Source organism: Pogona vitticeps, chromosome 15, assembly GCF_051106095.1.
Source record: "Pogona vitticeps strain Pit_001003342236 chromosome 15, PviZW2.1, whole genome shotgun sequence".
NCBI classification, from domain to species: domain Eukaryota; kingdom Metazoa; phylum Chordata; class Lepidosauria; order Squamata; family Agamidae; genus Pogona; species Pogona vitticeps.
Genome location: NC_135797.1, coordinates 13557898 through 13583222, shown reverse-complemented (window position 1 = coordinate 13583222; position 25325 = coordinate 13557898). Strand labels below are relative to the sequence as shown.

General features: G+C 54.5%; 1 protein-coding gene across 1 annotated transcript; it reads left to right on the top strand.

Moving 5' to 3' along the window:
• Positions 1–65: 65 nt before the first annotated feature.
• COPA (coat protein complex I subunit alpha) lies at positions 66–24526 on the top strand. The gene is made up of 33 exons (XM_078382119.1): positions 66–218; positions 907–1020; positions 1382–1455; positions 1785–1865; positions 2421–2497; positions 3119–3228; positions 7027–7136; positions 7867–7966; positions 8796–8931; positions 9063–9145; positions 9758–9908; positions 10158–10224; positions 10900–10975; positions 12375–12457; positions 13843–13982; positions 14571–14656; positions 14930–15068; positions 15430–15592; positions 15701–15847; positions 16114–16303; positions 16554–16649; positions 16788–16876; positions 17364–17487; positions 17904–17993; positions 18527–18636; positions 19684–19761; positions 20043–20111; positions 20705–20841; positions 20989–21175; positions 21619–21729; positions 21969–22130; positions 23279–23473; positions 23977–24526. Exons 1-33 carry the CDS (start codon positions 179–181, stop codon positions 24034–24036), a joined length of 3675 nt encoding a protein of 1224 aa, XP_078238245.1. The 5' UTR covers positions 66–178; the 3' UTR covers positions 24037–24526.
• Positions 24527–25325: the final 799 nt, after the last annotated feature.

Genomic DNA, 25325 nt, shown 5'->3' with positions numbered 1-25325 from the left:
CCGCCTGCGGGGACTCCGCCTCCAGGGGGCGCTCGCGCGGGGAAAGGTGTTGGGGCCCGTTCTGGGCAGGGCTGGGCTCTATGGTCGCCGCGGCCGGAAGCGGAAGCGCCGAGCCAGGGCTGGGAGGGTGGCGGTGACGTGGAGGCGGACGAGACGGAGGGACCGGAGGCGCCCCGAGATGCTCACCAAGTTCGAGACCAAGTCGGCCCGCGTGAAAGGTAACGGATCGGGCGGGGCGGGGGGGGGGGCTGGCGAGACGTTACTTTCGCCGGGCCCTGCCGTTACCCTGCCCTTTCCCGTTACTTGGAACCGTTACTTTTACCGGACCCTGCCGTTACCCCTCTATCCCTTCGGCCACTTCCGTTACTTGGAAGCGTTACGTTTTGCATCCTATGGTTCCCTTATCATTTAAGACGTTGTCGTTCCTTAAAAGCTTTACTTGGTCGTGGTGGGGGGGGGGTCTGTGTGCCCTTTGGGGCTGCCCTGCGCCCGGAGGCCTCCTCGGGAGTAAAGAGGGGCTGGCTTCGTTGGTGCTTTACTCCCGAGGAAGTAACGGGTGCAACTGCAGGAGCTAGAATGGGTGTGTGTGCGGGGGGGGGGGAGGTCTTTTGAAAGTTAAGCTAGCCTTTAATGTTTGCTTTGTGTAATTACTCAAAGATACTTTAATTAGCTTATAGTTTAATTATCCTTTAGTGTTTCACTTATTTTGCTGTCAATTCTGTTATTATTATATAGCTTTGACGGTTGCGAGCTGCCTAGGAGGAGACAGGCAGCCTGTAAATAAGATATACAAATAAGTACATAAACGCCCTTTGCAAAAAGTGTGCTTGTTCAGTAGTTTTGGTTGCTGTCCTTTCCTGCATCGTGGAAAGACTTTTCTCTCTCTTTTTTTTCCCTCCTCCTAAGGGCTCAGCTTCCACCCTAAGCGGCCCTGGATCCTCACGAGTCTGCACAATGGCGTGATTCAACTCTGGGACTATCGCATGTGCACCCTGATTGATAAGTTTGATGAACACGATGGTGAGCGGGGACGGGGGGGGGGTGTCCATAAAATGGGGAGGTGGTTGCGACCGAGGAGGCAGCTTGCTGAACAGGGTCTCAGTTTGATAGGTTCGAAAGGAAAATATACATCTGGGTCTAGAGGTCTTTAGACAACTGAAATATCTTAAAATCTCAAATTAAAATCAACACTAAGGAAAACCCGTGTGTGGTTATTTCAGCTGATCCTGGCGCACCACCAGAATTCAGGGCTGGGAAAGGTTTGGTTTGGTACAAGGAAGAAAAGCGAGCCTCTAGGAACAATAATCAGAGAAGAGGTTTTCAAAAGCCACCACTGTTGGGGGGAGAGACTGACCAGCATCTCACTTGTGTTTGTCTTTAGGGCCCGTTCGAGGCATTGATTTCCACAAGCAGCAGCCGCTCTTCGTCTCTGGAGGAGACGACTACAAAATTAAGGTAACAAAACAGGCTCCTTCTTGCGGTCGTTCTGAGAAATAACACCACGTATAGTGGAAATGGATTCGTACGGGAACTGTCCCTAAGAGGGGAGGGGGAAAGGAGAGTGTCCTGTTCTTACACCGTGCAGGGAGATCCACTGCAGAGTCTTAGATATTTAATGGTGTGTCGAAGGCTTGTTGGAAATGTGCATAGGACAGCGAGAACCTGACCACGGAACGAAGGATGTGTTTAAGCTGATCGGGATTTTTAGCAAAACAGGTGGACGCGAGGAAAGCCGTGCAACCTGACCCTCGACCCGCCTGCTCACCCCCTCTTCTTTCCTCTAGGTCTGGAATTACAAGCTGCGCCGCTGCCTCTTCACCCTCTTGGGGCACCTGGATTACATCCGGACCACTTTCTTCCATCATGTGAGTCTTGCCAAGCGTCCCAATCCCGTCCGTGTTATGCCTTCCACGGGAAGGATCCCGCCAGCCACTTACTTATTTATTTAAATTATTTCTGCGCCACCTTCCTTCCCGTAGGGGGGACCCTAGGCGGCTCACGGGAGACAAAATAAGAAATTTAAAAACACACTGTAAAGATTGCATTAAAAAAAACACAATTAAATCTATACAGTATTAAGGTTTTTTTTAAGAAAACAAGTGTAAAAACCATAGAGAAACATTTAAAAACCTGGAAGTGAAATGCTAGCATTCCTGAGATAACTTACTGCCTGAAGTGGAAGGTCTTTGCCTGGCGACAGAAGGACGGAGGGGCCCAGCCTGGGTGCAGCCACCGAGACGGCCCCGTCTCCTGTCCTCACGGGCTGATCATCTGTATTTAAGGAAGCACCGAGCAATGCCAGGACAGGGGAGCTGTCCAGTTACAATTTCACACCCAATTTGATTCTAGGAGAAAGTCAGCAATCCTGACCCTTGGAAATACAGGCGTCTGTTTTTCTCTTGGTTTTTTCCCCCCTGTAGGAATATCCATGGATCCTTAGTGCTTCTGACGATCAAACCATCCGCGTCTGGAACTGGCAGTCGAGAACCTGCGTTTGGTAAAAAAAAGGGGGGGAGAATCCTCATTCCCAACTCGTTTTCCAGTTAGGAGGGGAAATCAGATGACCAGCAACTAAAAACCTCAGCAGCCGGTTAGCGTAGCACTTCTTTGTGCGTTTTGAGTCGCTCTTTCTTGAACTGCAGGCGAAGCAGCTTGGGAAGGTGTGGTCCTTAGCACCGGGCCTTGAGTATGGGAAGCCCAACGGGTCGGTTTGGGAGGTCCGGCCGGCCTCTTTTGTCAGCCCAAACCCTGCATCCCGGAGGTGTTGCACATGAGGTCAGAGAGAGTAGGAAGGATCGCCCTCTTAAGCTCTCCCGGGCACTGTGAGGTGGTGGGACAGGCAGCGTGATCGAAGACAAACAAATTAAGGGTCGCGTACTTATCACCAGCTGGAGTGTTTACCGAGCTCCTCCCGTTCTTTTTTTGTAGAATTGTCTCCTGCAAGCAGACTTTTGCTGATGTAGGGCTTATCAACGTGTTGCATAAAGAGAATAAAATAATTCATAGCCTTCAATTTAATGATCCAGTTGCTTTAGGCTTCTATCTGGTTGCTTTGCTTCTGGATTCTTAAGGGACCGAAAACGTTATGTTTTTTTTTCTCCCTCCCCCTCTCCTCCAGCGTGCTGACCGGGCATAACCATTACGTGATGTGCGCAGAGTTCCACCCTTCGGAGGACCTGGTGGTATCAGCCAGCCTGGATCAGACTGTGCGCGTTTGGGATATTTCTGGTGAGCTGCTTAAGTCGAGGGTTTTTGTCCCCCCCAGCAGGGCCACCGTGCTGAAAACTGCAGTCGATGAAACCAGGGCGTAACCGGAACAGGATATGAAGGTGGGGGGTTGTTTGGGTAGAGCAGGCGAGGAATAAGAGACGCAGTATGCCAGCCGCCCCCGTGGTGCCCCCAGCGCCACCTAACAAACCATTCTGTAGAGCCACAGGAGAGCACGAGGCAGTGTATGTGCCTGAGATTTTAGGATGGCCTGTAAGTTTGTCACGGGGGCCCAGATCTTTCTTGGAAGATTCTCACACTTCACGTAAAGTTTAAAGTGCGATCAGTCTTTAGGGCTGTCGCCTCTTCATTCATTTCTTGTGATTCATAACCGGAGAAAAGCTTTCTCCTCCTCCAGAATCGATTTCTCTTTAAAACATTCCTAAGGCAGGAGCTTTCAGCCCAACTTTGGGTGAGCTCCTTCAGGAAATTAATGTGCTAACAAGCCGTTTCTTTGGTCCACCCCTTTGTGAAGTTCTGCGTGTGACTGATGTAGCGCTACGAGAGAGAGAAAAGGTTCATGTTCAGCTTCCTCCGTAGCATAAATGGGCTTGAAACATGGCCACCTCCCTCCTTGAGTGGGTCACTTAAGGCTCCTCTCCTCGGTCTTGTAGGAAGGCTGTCTTAGCGCCTTTCCTCCTAAGGAAAGGCTGCTGGTGTTTGTCGGCCGACAGAACCCATACAGAAGCGATTCAGAGGCAGGGTACGTAGAAATGCTGGCGTGCAAACTTGCAGCACGCCGGCGACAGGCCCCCCTTAAAAAAGGCCACCAACGTTTAGTGTCACATTTTGCAGGCCTTTGAAACAACCCGTTTTCTGCCTGCTTTAGCTTTCTGTTTTATTTTGTTTTTGCTACGTGTCGTGAAAATCCAGCGACTGACCCAGAACACACACACACACGTAAAGCCAGCATTTCCGGTGAGATGGTCCCCAGAGAGCCTGGGTTCGATCTTCATCCTTAGAGCCGAGCCTCTCCAGTTTCTCTCCCGTCGATTTTTGCCTGGCCTCACCCTGGAAATGTGAGGATGTGGACCCGCAGTCAAAGCAGTCTGGGGTTAGGGTTTGCTGTGAATGAAATCTATTATCAAGAGGCTGACTTCCCAGAGCTAGGAGAAGGCTAGAGTCTTCTTCCGGTTACAGGAGGCAGGAGGGATCATGGCTGGCTCCTTTCTCGGCTGCAGTTTTTAGCTGGGTCTGCCGTTGGGGTTTGAAGCACACATTCAGAGGGGACCCAGCTGTACCCATGGGAGTGGGGCGGGGGGGGCGGGGGCTTGTCTGTGCTCCCTGCTAGGGCGGAAGAGCTTCATAACCGAGATGGCTGCATTCACTCCTACTCTCTGGGTGGAATTTGGTCCCGAAACAGAGATGCCGGCTGAGTAATTGTGATAAAGAAGAAGCCGGTCTTCTGACGCTGCTGCTCGCTGATGGGCTTGCTTTAAATAGCTCACGGCAATTAAAAACCAGGAACTCCATCGGTTGCGTTCTTCACTATTACGCTGTGCTAGTTCTCTCATTCCTGTTTTAGGGTATTTAATTTCAGAAATCTAAGCTTTTGCACCCAAGACCTCCGGAATGTTTTTTTTTAATTTTGCGGCATCTCTTAGTGAAACAGACCGCGTCCTTCTGCACATGGCCTGCGTCTATCTCGCTCTGTTTCCAGTGCAGAGGAGTGCAGTCAGACCCCCGTATCTGCAGGGGACCAGTTCAAAGCTCCCTCTGCCCACGGATGATGAAACACGCAGAATAGAGCGAACAATATTTTAATGGCAAATATGCACAGCATCATCTCTGGCACCTCGGGTGGCCAGTCCTGGTAGCATCGTCATTACAAATACATATTTTTGGGGATTTTTCTTTTAATATTTTGAGACTAAGTGAGTGGATACTGATCCCGTAGATATGGAGGTCCTACGGCATCTGTTCCCTTATTATTCCGCTAAGGGAGAGTGAATGCAGCCAGTTTATGATTGCTGTATTAAAATGCATGAGAAACCGTATAACTCGGAAGCAGCCTGGCTTGTCGTACTAATGGTGGCCTCTTGGCAGATTTGTGAAATAACCCCTTTCTTTCCCACCCTCCCCGTTTTAATCTGGATGAAACTGGCTGGGTGGCACTGGGTCTCTAGCTGTGCAGCCCGAGGCTGGGAATTCGAATCCCCCCACCCATGCCTCCTGGACTTGATGATCCAGAGGATCCCTTCTAGCTCTGCCGTTCTAAAATGATGAGGATGATGAACTCCACCTTGCAAAAATAACAAGCTGGCTTTTTTTTAAAAAATGGCTGAAATTAACCACTGCTTTTTTCCCTCTCTCTCTCTTTGCAGCCTGTGAATCTTTGGTCCCTCGTGGGGGGGGGGGTTGAGAGACTGGGGCTGTTCTGGGAAAGCTTTAGAGGCATGACGGAAGCAGCTTCCGAAGGGGGAGGGATGGCGAAAGCAGATTTCACAATTCACGTTGCACTCCTTCGCAACTCCTATTATGAGTTCAAGGATCGTGGCGAAGGCAGTGCCGTTTTCTCCATAGTGGCGATGAATTGTCCTTCCTTGTCAGGACGTCCGGGATCCCTCCTAACTCCATGTCCCATGTGCCTGGTCGTGGGACTGTGCCCGTGCATGATGGGGGCTCCTCCGTCTCTTTTTAACCATCCCGCACACCCTTTTAATTCCCCTTTTTAACCTCTTTCCTGCCCCGGCCCCCTGGGCTCACTCCCGCCCAATTTCAAAAAGCTGGTTCCCTCTGTTTGGGTCGTCCGCTCCCTCTGGATTTGGGTAGCTGCTCCAGAAATTTTCCATCTGTGGTTCAGTTCCCTCGGCGGCTTCTTGACAAGATCGGCCCCCTTGGGTTGCCCGGCTGGGCAGGCGGTAAGGATCCTTCCACCCTCTGCCCGAGAAGGGGGTCCCTTCTGAGTCTGTATCCTTTTTGAGACTTCAGTCTCTTGTGTCAAGTTCCCTGGTTTGGGTGAAATAAATAAATAAAATTGAATTAAGGGTCTCTGGCTCTCTCTAGTGTCCAGTTCTGGTAAATCCATCATTAGAAATATACCCGTATTTTTTTGTGTATAAGATGCCCCCATGTATAAGACGCCCCAAAACTTTTCTAACCCAAAATTAAGAAATCTAAGTGGGGCTTAGCAAGTATAGGGGGCAAGGGATCAAAGCCCTGCATGATCACTTTGATCCCTGCTTTCCCCTCCAGTTGTTTTTTTCTAAACTCAGCTTATTTCCGTGTATAAGACGACCCTCAATTTTTAGTCTAAAGATTTTAGACAAAAGTATAGTCTTATACATGGAAAAATACAGTATATTTCTGGGAATTTTAATATTTTCAGACTCTGGATAAGCGAATCAGCGGATACAGGGGTCCTACTGTATTTAAAGCCAGCATACAATCTATTTCCCCCTTTCCTAATCCTTAAAAAGGTACATGGCTTGAGATGGAGGCACAGATTCACCTGTATCCATTTTTTTTCCTTCGACCTTCGCTCTCCTGCTCTGAGCTCAGTCCTCATTGGATGGATTTCGCTTACAGGTTGCCAGAGTTCCCGCTGTTTCTTCCAGATTGCAAGCAGACTTAGAAACCGCTCTCCCTTCTAGCAGAGGTTTTGGGAGAGAAAGATTCGACTTGTTTCCCTCTGTATTGGCATTGTTGTATATCCCGTTCTGTTCCGCAAAGGGGTCCCTCCCTGAATTTTGCTCCGTGCTCTCAGTAAACTTCTGTTTCCTTTTCCTGCCGGCGTTTCCTTCCCTTCAATGCTTGAAGGCCTGAGAAAGAAGAATCTCTCCCCGGGGGCTGTGGAGTCGGACATCCGGGGGATCACCGGCGTTGATCTGTTCGGCACGACAGACGCGGTGGTGAAGCACGTTCTTGAGGTACTCCTGGGTGTGGCAGTGGCTGGGGGGGGTGGAGATGCAGGGACAGAGAGATTGCTAGAGATGAGACTTTCTAAGGTTAAGGACTTCTGGTTCTGTAAGTCATTCAGAGCTGCCGGGCAGAGTTATGGGCATGCGTACTTCCCAACTGGAAAGAGAACAGCCTTGAACATCCATCCATCCATTCATCGATTAATTCATCTATCCATCCATTCATCCATCCATTCATCCATCCATTCCTCGATTAATTCATTCATCCATCCATTCATTGATTAATTAATTAATTCATCCATTCATCCATCCATTCATCCATCCATTCATTGATTCATTTCACAGTTAGCTGCCATGAAGGAGGCCCGATCTTTTGTGGAAGACACTGGGGGGGGGCAAACCTTCTCCCCTCTGGGCCCTCTCAGAGCAGCCACGGGGCTGGTAGTAACGATGGTTATGGGAGGAGCAGATCTGAGATGCCGAGAACTGGGTGTCTCTGGCCCGGTTAGGGGTTCTGTGGCCAGGGAAGCCCCCCCCCCCCCGGCCCTTGCAGGAGTCCCTGCCTCCCTGAGTGCCTCCAGGGTCAGGCAACGGATTCGCATCAAAGGAAGGCTCAAAACCCTCAGGCTTGCGAGAGTCCTTTGCGAGCCTCCTGCCTATGAGTAGGGGAGGGGAGTCTGTGGGATACGGCTGGGTCTTCGGCGTGGATCCTTCACCCGTGGCTGCCTCTTTCTTTCAGGGCCACGATCGAGGCGTGAACTGGGCCGCCTTCCACCCCACCATGCCGCTCATCGTGTCCGGGGCAGACGACCGGCAGGTCAAGATTTGGAGAATGAACGGTGAGCCCGGCTGCTTTCTTGCTTCGGCGGAGCAGGACCTGAGAGTGGACGGCAGGCGGGGGGGGTCTCGTCTTTCACAGGTTGCTCCCAGTGGTCTGTTTTAGCCACCCTCGGTTTGATCTGGTCACGATCCTGGTGGGTCTGTCCTCCAGGGATTGTCCTCGGACGCCCGCTTGGTTTAAATCCGGGAGCTTCCTGGTCCCTGTTGATCTTTCCGCCGGCAGGTTGTAAGCAGAACGCGTTGGGGAAGGGCTGTCCTTGAGCTGCCCGGGGTCCCTTTGATGGGGAAAGGCAAAATCAAAATAGTATAAATCAACAAAAATTAAGATGAAATAAATGGAGTGTAGGAAACATTTCTGGCAGCCCTCCAAAAAAAGAGTAAGGTGCTGGATCTCTCCATAAGATGAAACGAGGGGGGAGGTCTTTTTTTAAGCCTTAATGGCTCTTAATGGCCCATTCAGAACCTAGTCCTCCTCAAATCCTTGGCATTACAGCTGAGAGAATGGGCCACATCATACCTGATCAAACAGACCAACCGTCCTGCTCCTGAGAAGACCCACTTCCTTCTCTAGTGGCCGGCCGGCCGGCCGTGTGGACTGCAGCTCAGAGGAGCCAGGGAAAGCCTGGGGCCGGGGATCTCTTGACCCTGAATAGTTGGGAGGCACCAGGACTCCAGCGGGGGACCCAGGGCTCCGCTCCCCCTCGGCTCCTGCCTCCTTAGCAGAGCACCCCACCCCCTCTGCCCCCGAAACGCACAGGGGGGGGGTGGGCTCCTCAGCTCCCTCAACGCTTGGCCCCTCTGGGTGACCCCAGGCCTCCTTCTCTTCAGAGTCGAAAGCTTGGGAGGTGGACACCTGCCGCGGGCACTACAACAACGTCTCCTGCGCCGTCTTCCACCCGCGCCAGGAGCTGATCCTCAGCAACTCCGAGGACAAGAGCATCCGCGTCTGGGACATGTCCAAACGGTAAGCAGCCCCCCCTCCCGGTTTCCCCCCAGCCTCTGCCTCCTGCCCTTCCAGCAACGGCAGCACATTAACTGCCCTGTTTCCTTTCTCTCTTCCCCCCCCCTCTCCTTTTCCTGCCCACCTTTCTCCAGCACGGGCGTTCAGACTTTCCGCCGGGATCACGACCGCTTTTGGGTCCTGGCGGCTCACCCGAACCTCAACCTCTTCGCAGCGGGTAAGAAGAAGGGGCCTGTTCTCTTGCCTCGCATCTTCAAAGGAGACCTGTTGTCCCTGCTTTAAAATCTTCGGGCACGGACAGTGTGGATTCGATTTAATTCACATTGATTTATAGCACAATTAAAAAGTGTTTTAAATAAAACACACCAGATTTGGGGGGAGCCATTTAAATTTTTAAAATGCATTTTTTTTAAAATTTCAAGCAGTGATTTGCATCAGTTTGATTTTAAAACATCATTGATTTCTACCCGGCCTGGGCAAAATCCAATGCCAGTTCTAGCTAAAGTAGCCGTCTCACCGCGGCTTGCATTCATGTGGACCATCCAGTCCTTTTCCTGTTCGTCTCCTCTTGTGCGAACTGTTGATTTTAACCAGCCAGTAGCTCTGAAGGACTCTGGTTTCCGTACCTTGTTTTCTTACCTTGAAACATACTCTTGATTTTTTTTCTTTCTCTTTTTTCGAAAGCTTTGGGTGTTTTGCTATTTTGGGCAGGGCGGTGGCGATGCATTGATTCCTTTAACCTTTATATTTAACGGAGGAGTGGCTGAAGGGAGTCCATCAGCTGCTGGTCAGTTTCTCTTCTGGAAAGTCCTCCTCTCTCTCTTTTCAGGCCACGATGGGGGCATGATCGTCTTCAAGCTGGAGCGCGAACGCCCCGCCTACGCCGTGCACGGCAACATGCTCTACTACGTCAAGGACCGTTTCCTCCGGCAGCTGGATTTCAACAGCTCCAAAGACGTGGCCGTGATGCAGCTGAGAAGGCGAGGCTCCCCTTTTTCCCCACCACCATCAGGGGGAAACAGTTTAAACACTGTGGAAGGGCTCTTCCAAGTTGAAAAAGACTCAAAATCGGGGGGGGGGAATGAGCCACCCCTAAATTATCTGCACATTGATTCCCTCTCCCACTTTTAAACCGGTTTCCTGGTTGGGGTGTTGAAAGCCAGGCGTTCAAAGGCAGCCGTTATTTCCATAAAGGATTATGACGTCGGGCCTTCTCTCTTCTCTTCCAGCGGGTCCAAATTTCCCGTCTTCAACATGTCCTACAACCCGGCCGAGAACGCCGTCCTCCTCTGTACGGTGGGTTGAGATTTCACTCTGGAGGAACCGGAGGGCTCCCTCGGACGTCCCTCGCCTTGCCGCTCGACGGGTTTATCCGTCCCAAAAAGCCTGGCCTGCTTTTCGGACGTCAGCCTGACAGGGGTTCTCTCTAGAGCCGGTGGCTCAACCCAGGATGGCATGGGAAAGGGGCCCCTCGAAGGCCATCAGGGTCCGACTCCCCCTGCTCAAGGCAGGAATCCCAAGTCCTAGCAGATCCGACAGAGAGTTAACAGGTTCTGAGACGCAGACCTTGGGCCCAAGCCGTTTAGGGCTTCGTGGGTTAGAAGCTGCCCAGGTGCCCCTTGGCACTGGGTGGGCTGCAGACTGAGACGCGAGCGGTCGACCGATACGGACGGAGCACCAAGGCTTACCCCCCCCCCATCTTTAATGGTGACCCGAGGCCGTGGGTGGGTGCAGGAGAGCAAACCTCCTTCATCACGTTCCCCGAGATTGGTCGTGGATCCCACAGCCAAATCCGCTTAAAGGCTGCTGCCTGAGCTTCCCATAATCCTGCCTCTTTCGGCAGCCTGAACCGACACGGTCGTTTAATTGGCGTAATCCTCGGCCTCGGCCTCTGTGCTTGAAAGAAGCCCATGCTTGTGTTGAGATTTATCCGGTGATAAGTTTACAACTTCTCTCCGTCTCTTTCTGCAGAGAGCCAGTAACCTGGAGAACAGCACCTATGACCTGTACACCATTCCCAAGGAGGCCGATTCCCAGAATCCGGACGGTAGGCGCGCCAGCCGTGGGGCGGGGGGGGTGTGCCATCTGGTTTTTCTTTCACCCCCCTCCCCAAAACCCACCACGAGCAGGGGCTCCCTCTCTTGCCTCCCCTGCGGCGCCCACATGCTCCTGGCAGGTCCTGCGTGGCTTGAAAAATTCATGCCGGTCCCCGGGTTTTATGGTTACCAATATATATTTTATAAATCCATTATTAGAAGCCATCCATCCTGCCTCTTCTGCGCCACAGGCCGCCGCGCTGGCTTGCCGGGCGTGACGGATCGCCTCCCTTTTCCGCTCCCTCCCGAGCTGGCCTGGAGGGCTTCCGAGGCGGCTGTAAGACTGCCCAGCGTCGCTTCCCTCCCTCCCTCCCTCTGGGCGGGCTCCAGATCGAACCGGTGCAGCCCGCAAATCACGCCTGGTGGCGGGTGCTTTGTCTCCTCCTTTGTGTTGCCTTCCCCGGGGGGGGTTCGGATCCCACCTGGGTCCCCCCCTGCCTCTGACGTCACCACCCTAAAAGCTTTCCTGCCGTGGGCTGGAGCGAGCTCCCAGCCGGGCCAGCCGCCTTTTCTCTCTCCCGTGAGCAGATGGATGGGCTGCCGGGACAATGCCAGGAACCATGTGGTCTCCCTGTGACAGGCAGAGAGGGGAGGTGGGGGGGCGCCTTCCCGCCGCTGAGCGCAGAAGCTCTGCCGGTTACGTTTGGGGGCCCGGGCAAGAGGGCAGCCTCCCTGGCCCATGGCCTGGAGGTGGAGGGGGGCTGCTTTCTTGTCCCCCGTTACTCTTACACAAGGTCCGCATGAACCCATGGATTCCTTTATGGGAATAACATGAGATCAGGCTGATACGGCTCAGTGGGTTGGAGCGCTCGGCCGAGGGCCGGTTGTTCAGATCCTAGTGGTGCTCCCAGGAGAGGGACCCCCCCGAAGCCCCCCAGAGGGGTGCCATTTGGGGCCAGCTGCGTAGTCCCAAAACCCCCACCCCCTCCAAAGGAAGGATCATTCTCTCCCAGTGGCTGTCTCTGAGACTCAGGGCTCTGTGGCCCAAAGCGAGGTGACAGCTGTTGAAATGCAGGCTGGGGAGAGGCTCGTGGGGGGGGCGATACGATATGAGCCCCCCCCCCAAGCGCTGGCTGTGGATTTGGCAGCAGAGGCATCGCTCATTAGCGTGACGGAGTGGCGTGTCATCTCGGAGGCCTCTTCCCTCCTGCGCCAGCCAGCGCCGGGGCCAGTTCCCCGGGTAATGGCCTGGCTCCCGCGGTGGGCCAGGGAGAGGATCCAGAAGGGAGACGGGAGGGAAGCGCTTGGCTCTTGCCCACCCGCAGCCTGGGGAGGGGGGAGAATCCGTGCCAATGAGCCACTGATCAATCCGCGGGACTTAATGGTGGCCTGCCGCTTCTCCTTCCCCAGCTCCTGAAGGGAAGCGCTCCTCGGGGCTGACGGCCGTCTGGGTGGCTCGGAACCGTTTCGCCGTTCTGGATCGCATGCACTCGGTAAGGGCTCCTTCCAGCAAGAGGCGTCCTCTCCGGCGACGCGCTTACACCTTCCTCGTAAACCTCCGCTGGTCTTGTGTCTGAAGCCCACATGGGAATCATGGCCGATGCGGGCATCAATCCCTTTTTGGCCGACCCCAGGGGCTCTGTCGCCTGTGGAATTCTCTTCCTTCCGGGTGGACCGGACACTTCCCTAAAACAAGACCAGACTTGCACGCGGTGTGATTGAAAAAAAAGGGGGGGAACGACAACCCCCTTTTTTGCTGAATGGAGCTCGCCGGCTGGCCTTGGAGGAAGGCGGGCCAACAGAACCTTCCAGTTTTTCCCCCACTGAGCTTTTAAGTGCTTCATGAATTCTAGAGAGAGAGAGAGACTCTGGTTTTGAAAGGCTGGCGGAGCTCCAGAACCCACAGCAGCTTTTGTCCATCTTGAAATAAAAGGCCCAGCATGGCGCAGTCCGAGGGACGATGGACGTTGTCTTCAGCGGCACCTAAGAGAATCCTTGTTTGGTCACAAATCTTGCTGGCTGGCCAGTCCCTAGATCCAAAGCCTACCTCACAGGACCGTTGTAAGGGAGAAGGCGAAGCATTTTAAGAATTAAAATGAGCATACAGTGTGTAGTTGAGGTGTGTTTCCTAGCAAGGCCCAGTTTAAAGGGATCTTAATGAATGCTCTCGTCCACTGGGCATTTTAACGACGGTTCCATTTAGAGGCAGCCTTCTCACTGCAGAGGTGCTGAGCGGTGGCTTTTTCTGCCGTTTTTCTGTCTTCCCAGCTAACATGCCTTCTCTCCCCACTTTGTCAGCTTTTGTTGGTGTTATTATGGGCTGTTAGGTTGTATCCGACTTATGCCAATCCCAGTAAATTTTTCAAGATATATGAGCTATTTAAGGAGAGGCTTTACCATGTCCACACACACCCCTACAGTGAATTTTGCAAGCTGAGCAGGGATTTGAACTCACTGCTCCCGAATCAGTCACTTTTATCGGCTGCCCCACCCTGGCTTCTCGGATGTTGGTGTTGCTGGCTTAAGGGCCATGGCGGCCTACGTTTTCAGGGGCGTGTGGGTGGCGATTTAATCCAGAAATGGATGGAAACGGCGTTGAGCGAGGCTGAGATGTAGGCAAGAGGTCCCGAGGCAGTGAAGAGTCTCCTCCGTCTGGAGGTCAAGTTTTTTTAAAATCTCCCCATTTGGCCGGTGCCCCTTCTTCGTCTTGAGTTCGGTCTTGTTCCTTCCTCTGCTTGATCCCTTTCCTTCTCTTGCCTCCTGAAATGCCAGATTCTTAAATCTCTCCATTTGGCCGGTGCCCCTTCTTCGTCTTGAGTTCGGTCTTGTTCCTTCCTCTGCTTGATCCCTTTCCTTCTCTTGCCTCCTGAACCGCCAGATTCTCATCAAGAACCTGAAGAATGAGATTACTAAAAAAGTTCAGGTTCCAAACTGTGACGAGATCTTCTACGCTGGCACCGGAAACCTGCTGCTGAGGGACGCCGACTCCATCACCCTTTTTGACGTCCAGCAGAAACGGTATGAACCTCGGCCGGGCAGAGGGTTTCTGACCCGGAAGGATGTGTGGATCATCTCCTCTGGACTGCTGCTGCTGCTGCTGCTGCTGCTGAGGGCTGGCAAAGTTCGTTTCTGTCCCCCTCCCCCCCTCCAAGTTCCTGCTTGCCGGGTGCCCTGAAGGCTGGCTACAGAGCCAGAGGTTGGGGCACCTCCTGGACAGGGGCTGGACTCGGGGATCTATAAAGTCCCTTCCAGCTCTGCCGTTTTAGGAGGATGATGATTTAAGTAACAGCAAGTAAGGCGTTGTTGGAAACAGGAGCAGAAGGCTTTCGGAAAATGAAGTCCCTCTGGGCCCTGCCTTTCTGCCTGGTCTGTGGACTACAGAAGATACCCCCCCCTTTCATGGAGACACCGCCTGTCCCCCACTGACAGCCAGAGGGGGCAGTTGATGCCTGCTCACTTGCCTAGGGCCAAATGGAGAGCCAAAAGGGCAGTGGGCAGGAGGAGCAGGTTGCTGACCCCCCTCAGCATCCCCCTTCCCACTGTTGCTGAGATAGAGAGTGCTCTCTCTCTCTCTCTCTCTTTTGACACGATGGTGGTTTCTCCCAGGACTCTGGCCTCGGTCAAGATCTCCAAGGTGAAATATGTCATCTGGTCGGCCGACATGTCCCACGTGGCCCTCCTGGCGAAGCACGGTAAGAAGAGGGAAGCCCCTGCCTCGTGTGGGCTGCGCCGCGAACGTCTTGGTCCGTCGGTTGGGACTTTTAATGGTGGTCGCTGCTCCTTTGAAAACTGGAAGCGGGAGAGGTGTCTCTGCCTTTGTGGGGAATCCTCTCCTCTGGTTGACCCGAGAGGGAAAGCTCCTTCCGTCTTGTCTCCCTGCGCAGGGTCCGTTTCGGTGAGCGTTCTTTAAAAGAGCGAGCCGTCTCCTGATCTGTCTCTCTCTCTCTCTCTCTCCCCTTCTGCAGCCATCATGATTTGCAACCGGAAACTGGAATCCCTCTGCAATATCCACGAAAACATCCGGGTCAAGAGCGGAGCGTGGGACGAGAGTGGGGTCTTCATCTACACCACGAGCAACCACATCAAATATGCCGTCACCACCGGGTCAGCCGGCAGTTTATATCCGAATCATTTTTTTCTAGCTTTTAATCTTAACGTCCTTCATGATGTTACCTTCGTGGGCTCCTTTGTTAAAGGGAAAGGCCTGAGAAATACATTTAAAAATCAATCAGTAAAGAGGCAAAGTTGCAGGTGGCCAGTGACCTCCTTTGGTAGGGGGAGTTTGATGTCAGCAAAACAAGGCAAACCTGTAGCCCAGTAAATTTCTCCACAAATCTTCGGGGTTTCTTCTGTGGGACGAAGTGGCTTTCTTCCCCCCCCCCCACTTCTTATTGGAAACCGAAACTGCCTCCTCTCTCCTCTCGGCCTCTCCCTTACCCTCCTCTTCTGACCGATCTCCTTCCAGGGACCACGGGATCATCCGCACTCTGGACCTGCCCATCTACGTGACCCGGGTCAAGGGGAATAATGTCTACTGCCTGGACCGCGAGTGCCGCCCTCGGGTCCTGACCATCGACCCCACGGAGTTCAAGTTCAAGCTGGCCCTGATCAACCGTAAATACGATGAGGTGAGGGCCGGGCGCCCCTGGGCATGGTGGGCATCGATGCCGAGGGACAAGCCGAAGGTGCTGACCGAGTCCGTGCTCATGCTCTCTCTCTCTCTCTCTCGGTTCCAGGTGCTTCACATGGTGCGGAACGCCAAGCTGGTGGGCCAGTCCATCATCGCTTACCTCCAGAAGAAGGGCTACCCGGAGGTGGCCCTCCACTTTGTCAAAGATGAGAAGACCCGCTTCAGCTTGGCCCTGGAGTGTGGGAATATCGAGGTGAGGCTCAGCGCTACCTTCTCTTCTGTTTCCTCTCCGAGTCCGCGGGGCTTATATGAAGTTTTTTCTTCTTCGTTAGAGCCTCCCGGTTAGGGCTCCGGCTGCTCTTCAGCCACCGGGAGCCTAAACTCCCAGAGAGGCAGACGGTCACGATGGGTCAGTGGATAAGGACCGGCTTTCCTTCCGCCCTGTTCAGGCCATCAGGCAGGGCGGGGGACGGCGGCCTGCGTTCACCCCCAGGCCTGTGTTCTTCTCGGTCCTCTCAGATCGCTCTGGAAGCCGCCAAGGCCTTGGACGACAAGAACTGCTGGGAGAAGCTGGGAGAAGTGGCTTTGCTCCAGGGGAACCACCAGATTGTGGAGATGTGCTACCAGCGCACCAAAAACTTCGACAAGCTCTCCTTCCTCTACCTGATCACGGGAAACCTGGAGAAGCTGCGCAAAATGATGAAGATCGGTGAGTCTTGGGACGGGGGGCACGGGTGGGTGGCACTTGAACCCTTCCAACCTGGAGACACGCAACGCACGTTGACCGTCCCTCCCGGTTTGCCTTGCTTGGTGTCTAATCCGACACGCAGTCTTCATTCCTTGACCGCGTTCAACCGCAGGCACACACAATCACACCCCGTGGCTCCCCTACAATGACTACCGCTGCTTCTGCCCCTCCACTTTCTAACCCGCCTTGTCTTCCTCCTGTGTCACTCCAGCCGAGATCCGGAAGGACATGAGCGGGCACTACCAGAACGCCTTGTACCTGGGGGACGTGGCCGAGAGGGTGAGGATCCTGAAGAACTGCGGGCAGAGTAAGTTTTTTTGGCACCCCTTCCCAGTCTCTGTCCGGCTTCTGGTCCATGCTCTCTTTTGGGGCAGGATCAGGCCAAGCTGCTTCCTTCACCCTGGCCCCCTTCCCCTCTCTCTCTCTCTCTCTTGCGTCTTGCCAGAGTCTCTGGCCTACCTGACGGCTGCCACGCACGGCCTGGAGGAGGAAGCCATGAACCTGAAGGAGACCTTCGACCTGGAAAAGGAGACGGTGAGTCCCAAGACGGCAGGAGGGTGTGTGTGTGTGTTTGTGTGCGTCTGTGTGATGGTTCCAGTTGGTGTTCTCGTGGAAGAGTTCTCCGTGGTCCAGAGGGGCAGGAGGGGGGTGTCTGCTTGTCTGTGGTTTGCTGGTCACGGCGGCTCCATTTTTGAACCCCGGCCTCCAAGGGGGGCTGAGTGCAGCTCCGCGGAGATGGTCGGCGGGTTATCCCGGGACGAAGCTCTTCCTTGCTGAGGCCGGTCAACCGTTGCAGTGGAGAGGCCGAGCTTTTTCCGAACTGCCTTGAGATCGTTTTCAAAGAACGTTTTTGACGCTTCTAATCGGACTCACTCAGAAGTTGATCCTGTTTGTATTCATGGATAGTCTTTCTCCCTCCCATGCGAGAGAGAGAGAGAGAGAGAGAGAGAGAGAGAGAGAGATTAAGAAGCGTAAACCCATTCTTTGGAAACCCGCTGTAAGATCCCATTTCACAAAGCAGATCCCGGAGATCGACCCAGACGCCCAGCTGCTCCAGCCGCCGGCCCCCGTCATGCCGCTGGACACCAACTGGCCCCTGCTGACCGTCTCCAAGGGCTTCTTCGAAGGCACCATCGCCAGCAAAGGTGAGGAGGGAGGAGGAGACTCCCGGGGCCGCCGGTCCCCTCTCGGGGGCCTTGCAGGGCGGGGGCCGTGCAGGGAGGCGAAAGGCGGAGGGGCTTTGGAGGCGCAGTGGCGGGGGACCCTTCCAAGGGCGGACCGCGGCCCTTGGCGACACTGACCTGCAAACGTCTCAGTTTTTATTTGGTCACCTCTATCCCAATCCCACTTGTCTTTTCCTTCCTGTTTTCATTTCATGTCAGCCCCTCTCGTGAAAGGTCAGGAATCAGGGGGGAAGGGCTTGCCCGTCTTGGGGGGCGACCCCATCCACCGACCGCTCTTGGCCCTTTTTACTACCCCAGCCGGCCTGCGCCCGGTTCTCGGGACGGTCCCGAGGAATTCAGGAGGTTGACCGACCTCTGGGGCTTCTCTTTCGTTGCAGGTAAAGGAGGGGCCTTGGCGGCCGATATTGACATCGACACCGTGGGCACCGAAGGCTGGGGGGAGGACGCCGAGCTGCAGCTGGATGAAGGTGAGAGCTCGGGGTTCGAATCAAAGGGCGGTCCAAAGTCATCTTAGAACAGCGGAGCTGGAAGAGAACCCTCTAAGATCACCCAGTCCAGCCCCCGTCAAGGAGGCACCGGGGGGGGGGGGATTTGTACTCCCAACTTCTGTTCCCCTGCCAGCCGGCCCTTCCCGTCAGGTTGCCCTCCGTAAGTTTCGGTTGAACTCCCTGTTTGTATCATTCAAACCCCCCCCCTCAATTCAGATCCTGCTCCCAGGAGCAACAGAGAACCAGCTTGTTCCCTATCCCGCACACAATGACCCCTTTTGAATATCACAGGATAGCCACCAGATCTCCACTTGGAAGGAGGTCTTCGAATTGCCTGCCACAGCCAACAGGGTCAGACTGGATGCCCTCGGGGTTCATTCCAGCTCTCCAATTCCGGGATACTGGATTTGGGAAATGCATCTACTTCCCGGAGCCAAATAGTTGCCTGCTGTGTTCATATTCTACCTTGCCTGTTGCTGCTCTCCTCCTGAATCCTGATTGCTCCGTTCCAGATGGCTTCGTGGATGCCGGGGAAGGCTTTGGAGACGAAGCCCTGGCGAAAGGCCAGGAGGAAGGCGGTGGATGGGAAATCGAAGAGGACCTGGACCTCCCGCCTGAACTGGTAAAAACCGCCTCCACTACCCCGAATGTCCTAGTAAAAGGGTGGAATTCCCTGTCCGTTTTCCCAAAGGGTGGAATTCCCTGTCCTTGGTCTTCCTTCACTCATGTATGGAGAAGCCACTGCCTTGAGGTCCAATCCTGTGTCCTCTGGGGCTCCCAGAGACGGTCGCCCTCCCTTTCGCCTTCCGGGGCAGCGTGGTTTGGTGGTGCTTGCCCCGTTTCTCTATGGCCTTCCCTGGTCCCATAAGACCGAAAGGACCTCTTTGGAAGGTTTCCTGCCAGGAGGCGCTTTCGGCTTCAATTCAGCTGGTGTGATGGGCCCATCGGCTGGCCTCTCCAGGTGGGCGATGATGGTGCTTTTGCGCCTTGGGCTGGGGGGGGGGAAGCAGCTTCTCTTGCTTTGCCATGGGGCCTGGGGCGGTCTCCGTCTTTGCCGCCCCAGATCCTGGACGGAAAGGGTCCCGCTTTGCCCCTTACTCCAATCCTGGGCGTCCTTTTCCACCAGAGGCGGACAGACTAGGCCCCTCCATTACCTGCACAGGTGGCCAGAGGAGGGCCGCAGGGGCAGAGAGAGGTCCCCGGGAGGGGGTGTGCCTTTTGTTTCACAGAATCCTAGAATAACGGACCCGGAAGGAGCCTCTACGGCCATCGAGTCCAACCCCCTTGGCATCCCGATCAAAGCAGACCGGACAGAAAGGGTGGCCCAGTTTTCTCTTGAATGGCCTCCTGGGTTGGAGCGCTCGGCCCCTCTTGAGGTCACGGGTTCCGTCGTCGTACTGCTCTAACCGTTAAGAAGTTTTTCCTGATATTCAGCCTCAATCTGGCTTCCTGCCAGTTGAGCCCATTGTTGCGTGTTCTGCCCTCTGGGAGGATCAAGAACCGACCCTGCCCCTCCTCTGTATGGGACTGCCTTTCCAGGATTAGGAAAGTAGGCCAAGACCTCCCTCTGGTCTCCCGGCGGCTGCCCAGGAGCGCCTGGTTTTGCGTCGTCCTGAAGTCATGGGGAAGGCCGTCCTTATTTTTCCTTCTCTTTCTTTCTTTCTGCCAGGACGTGGCGGCAGGTCCTGCCGGGGAAGCCGAAGACGGCTTCTTCGTTCCCCCCACCAAAGGGACCAGCCCTGCACAGGTGAGGAGGAAGACGACGAGGGGGGCTTGTGGAGTGAGGGGGGCGGAATCGGGGCACCTCCAAACCCATCTCCCAGGATCGAGCCTTTCCCCCCCCCTTATTTAATTAATTAATTTATTTTTTACATTTATACCCCGCCCCTCTAGACTATGTCTACTCGGGGCGGCTTACAACATAAAATCAATCAATATAAAATATTGCCCCCCCCCTCGCCCTGGACAGGGTGGCCCTAACAGGACGGCCTGCCTTTCTCTCTCCCCCCACCCCACTCCCCACCGCAGGTCTGGTGCAACAATTCGCAGCTGCCGGTGGACCACGTCCTGGCAGGGTCCTTCGAGACGGCCATGCGGGTAAGTGGCCTCCAGAGGCAAGGCGCCCTCACCCCCCCCAGGGGTAGCTCCCCCAAAAAAACATCCGTGGGGTTTAAACCTGAGCCCTGACAGCCAGGAACTGAGTCTTGGGAGGGTCTTTAAGGTCTCAGGGGTGGAGGTGATGGGGGAAACAGCAAAAAAGATGAGAAACTGCACAACAGTGGGAAGAATTGTGTGGTCCTTGGGAGGGCCAGATGGAGATGCTTGGGGGGGGCAGAATCCACTCTGTTCTTGAGGGCTCCCCCCCCCCCGTTATTTAGTATTTGAGCGCATTGAAGCCACAAAGAGGAGCAGATCGGTCGTTCCGAGCCGGCGGTTTTGATCCTTGATTCCAGCTCCCCCCTTCCCCCCCCCAGGCCATTGAATTTGCCCCTTTGGGGCTGAAAAGGGTCCCCCAGCCTCAGCCAGAGGCCCTTCCTGGTGCCCGAGACGGGAGGAGCCCCAGCCCTGCTGCTTTTTCTCCCACGGGAAAAGCTCAATACGGCCTTGGGAGGTGGGGGGGCAGTTTTCTGAGACTTTTCCTAGCTGGAGAGTCGAGCCCCCAAGGGGGACCCCTTTCTCTCCTGTTTCAGCTCCTCCACGACCAGGTGGGCGTGGTGACCTTTGCCCCCTACAAGCCGCTCTTCCTGCAGACCTTCGCCCGGGGCCGCACCACCTACCAGGCTCTGCCCAGCCTCCCCGCCATGTACGGGTACCCCCACCGCAACTGGTAAGTGGCCCGCCCTGGGCGCAGTGTCTTCTTGCCTCGCAGGGTTGGCGTGAGGGGGGGGGGCTGTGGGCATTCATGCCCATGCTTTGGGCCCATTTCTCACACCAACACCTGATTTCCCTGTCCCCCTTCCCCCTCCCATCCCAGGAAGGAAGCCGGTTTGAAAAACGCCCTCCCGGCCGTCGGCCTGAAGCTGAACGACCTGATCCAGCGCCTGCAGCTGTGCTACCAGCTGACCACGGCCGGCAAGTTTGAGGAGGCCGTGGAGAAGTTCCGCGCCATCTTGCTGAGCGTCCCGCTGCTGGTGGTCGACAACAAGCAGGAGATTTCCGAGGTGGGTGGCCTCTTGTCGGTCTGTCAGTCGATCTCTCTCTCTCTCTCTGGTGCATCATCTGCTAATCCAGGGGGACGGGTCCTCTCCTCCCTCTTTGACCTGAAAATCTTTTGAAAGGTTGCCGAAGTTCTCTTCCTCTGGAACGGGTGCCGAGTCCCCCTCGGGTCGCCTGAAACGAAGCCCCCCCCCAAACTCTGCCCGGGGGGGAGGCTTCCCCTTCCATTGTACGCTGGCGTGTGAGCGAGTTTCCACCCACCACCTTCGCTCCGAGCTGCGCACACCTTTCTGAGTCTCATCCTGGTCCTGCACACACACGCACACCGAGAAGCCTTGCTCTTTATTTATTTCCCCGTCGCTGCTCTTTCGTGGTATGTGTGTGTGTGTAGGGGGGCTGTCTTTCTCAGAAATATCCCACCCGTGTTGCCTCTCCGATCTCCCCGCAGGCGCAGCAGCTGATTGCCATCTGCCGGGAATACATTGTGGGCCTCTCCATGGAGATCGAGAGGAAGAAGTTGCCCAAGGAGACGCTGGAGGAGCAGAAGCGCATCTGCGAGGTAGGGGGCGGGCCCTCCTCTCCGTGGGGCTTGGACCTTCCAGGTGTGAGACCTCCACGTGGTCCTCTCACGCATTGAGTTTGCAAAGCCGAAGGACCTTCTCGGGCTTCCTTTGAGGTTCGGATGCGAAATGCCCTCCTGATTTAAGGGTGGCCGCCCAGCGGTATCCGCGAGGGATCGGTTCCCTGTCCACCGGGACGAGCTGTCTCCCCTGAACCCCTGCCCTTCTGCCTTTCCAGATGGCCGCCTACTTCACCCACTCCAACCTGCAGCCGGTCCACATGATTCTGGTCCTGCGCACGGCCCTCAACCTTTTCTTCAAGCTCAAGAACTTCAAGACAGCCGCCACCTTCGCTCGCCGCCTCCTGGAACTCGGACCCAAGCCCGAAGTGGCCCAGCAGGTGGGGGCACCGAGAGCGAGGGCAGGTTTCACACACGAAGGGGACTCCGAAGGGGGGGGGGGGGAGGAGGCTAGTTCCCTGAAGCTCCGAGGATACCTAGGATGGAGAGGCTTCATTCCAGTGGCCTGAGGCCGATGGGAGTTGCAGTCCGTAATATACAGAGGGGATGGAGTCCCCAACCGGAATGATCAACACTCACTCAGAGAACATTCTCCAGATCCTTAGTGTCGCTTCTGACCAAGTCAGACGCACCCCAAGGGTTATCATGATCTTGTTGGCAAAGAATATTCGTCTTAGTTGCAGCAGGCCCGGGTTCAAATCCCTGCCTAACGCTGCTCTTTCTCTGCCTGACCCAGCCCAGGTAAGGGTTTTCAAAAGCCCACCTTCCTGCTTCCACACGTACAGGGCCCCCCTGAGACTTTCTCCAAATGCTTTTAAGGTCTTCGATACGACAACTTTGTACCGAGGAGATCAGCATTGAGTTGTTACGGTGGAACCTCCCTACTCAGAGGCAGGCTACCTGTGGAGTCTGAGAGGCTGGCTGCCAGCCGGAAGAGCCAGGGTATTCGTGGCGCCCTTCGGCTCTTCCTGATGCACCCAGGGCCGGTCCCAGGGAGAAGGAGGGGAAGCCACTCGCCTGATCCCTCAAGGCTGGGCTCAAGGCTGTCCTGGTCCAGCTTCCGGACACCTCCTTCGCCAGGCCACCCTTTAGATTTTCACCCCATTCCATGGAGTCTGGAAATCCCATCGGAGGGGCAGGCGGTCGGCCAAGAGGCGGTCTGTGGCTGGACAAACGCACCGCGCCAGGGTCTTGTTCCCTGGCACGTGGGAACAGTTCCATCTGTTTGTGCAAAAGGGCTCGAGAAAACTTTGCAGGGCTCCCCTTGCACCAAAAGCAAAGTACAAGCCTGGCGGCATCTGAAAGACCTCCTGGGCTTCATGGCAATTAGATTTCAAAGCTCCTGCTCCCGAAGAAGAGGGCCACCATCCCCCACGAGCTTCGGCCAGATCAAAACAGCTCGTCTCGGAGGTCCCACGAGACTCCTGGTCGCTCAAGAGGAAAACGGAGCCTCCAGACTTAAAATGTGTCCCGTGTCTCTCTGCAAATGCTCAGGTTTCCCCCCCCCTCCCCCCAACCCCTCTTTCAGACGCGGAAGATCTTGACGGCATGCGAGAAGAACCCCACCGACGCCTCCCAGCTCCACTACGACATGCACAACCCCTTCGACATCTGCGCCGCCTCCTACCGGCCCATCTACCGGGGGAAGCCGGTGGAGAAGTGCCCGCTCAGCGGGGCCTGCTACTCCCCGGAGTTCCGCGGCCAGATCTGCAGAGTCACGACTGTAAGTACCGCCATCCTGTCCTGGCACCGCTCCTGACCTTCCACCGCGGCCGGTCTCGTGGCTGCTGAAAATGATTTGTTTGTTCACCATGGCTAGACATTGTGATTTCGGGGGGAAGAGTATTCCTACACTCGCAGTAGAATGAAGTGATCAGAAAAAGGAGGTGAACGGGCGTTTATTGTATAAAAAAGGAACTAAAGCTTCTCCCATGAAAAAATATCCTTTGCAACTTGAACAATAGTAGATGATTAGGGAGAGTTAGGAGTCCAGTGGATTCCCTGCTGCGCTAGATTTCTACTTGCAAGGAGGCTTCTCTCATCTGAAAATGGTGCAGTTTCTATTTTTTCCCCTCCAAACCTCTCCACCTCGCTTCCTACCGTGGGCAGGGAGGCTGGTCTCTCAAGCCATTGTGGATCACAGCCCTGGGTGCAATGAGTGCCTGGATCGTATCCTTGGCTGGGCGTTTAGCTGACTCCCTTCCTCCCTCCCTTTTGCTCCTCCAGGTGACCGAGATCGGCAAGGACGTCCTTGGTCTCCGAATCAGCCCCTTGCAGTTCCGCTGAGCTTGCCCTGGGGCCCTTATCTTTTTTCATTCAGCTTCTTCCTTGGCTGCCTCTTTCAAACCCTCCTCCTTTACTGTTGGTGGGCCCTTATCACTCATGTCCTCTGGGGAGCACCTCAGAGGAGGCAAATCGTATCCTCCGGGCGCATGTACATGCATGCACGCACCCCACGGTCACTCCTTCTGCAGCAGGCACCCCGTGTGGGTCCTTCTTACTTGCCTCCTGTCTGTAACTCCCACTTCTGGGAAATCAGTCCAGCTTTCTTGGACGTTTCTTGGAGGGGGATCAAGGTTGGACGCCAGCAGCAACTGGAGCAGGAAAAGCTGAACCTTCAAAGAGGGTCCATCTCCCCTCAATGCTGGAGCAAGACATCCATGAAAGAAGCTTGCCTCCCCAGGGTTTCTTTCTGCCCTTCCCCTGAAGCCCCCACACCATCTCCATCTCCCCTTTTTTCCTTTCTCAGACTTAATAAAATTAAAATGACATAGTGAAGGCTCTGGTGTGTTGTGTTTGGATTCAGAGGCAGGAACTTCCTTTTGCTGCGTGTCTCAACTATTGAAAGATAATCAATACTGTATATGATTTAAAATACACTTAGATTAAAACATGAAAATGAAAGATTAAAATTTTCTGCTAAAATGGGGTTCAGGGATTCAGTTCCCTCAGCTTCCTGGAAATTTTTGGGGCAATGTTGAAAGATGCAAACGTCTCAAGACGGTCTCCCAAGAGAGGGCAGGAATCCATGTATAATCGCTTGTCATTTCAAAACCTGTTTGTACACCATATGGGATGCGTAAATAGTTATCTGTCAAGTTCACAGTGCTTCTTAGTATTTGAACTTCACTTTGCCCAGTTGTCTCATAAGGTTTATTAGGGATGGGTGGTGGCTAAAAATAATTTGTACCTACATATATGCTGCCTGAACATAGGAGGCGAAACTTCCCGTTTTTAAAACAAGCCATTTTATGTCCTGCTGCTTTGGATGATGATCACAGCCATTTTCAGAAGTTCCTCTGAACCCTTTAAAAGGAAACATTGCTCTAACACCTCAGCAGGTACGTGTTTTAAAGAAAAAACACATACTCTGATCAAAACCTTGAGTAACAAGAGGGTCGCGCTGCGGTGGAAGAAATACCCTGGTTTCCTGGGGCCCTTATTGAGCTTACAGTCTTTGAACCAGTAAGTGATGGAATATGCTGAAAAGATGTGTTTGGTCCCCAGTGCTCAGCTACAAGAGCTGAGGGGTGTGCCGGAAAATATCAGGACCGCCACGGTGAGACGCCTGGACT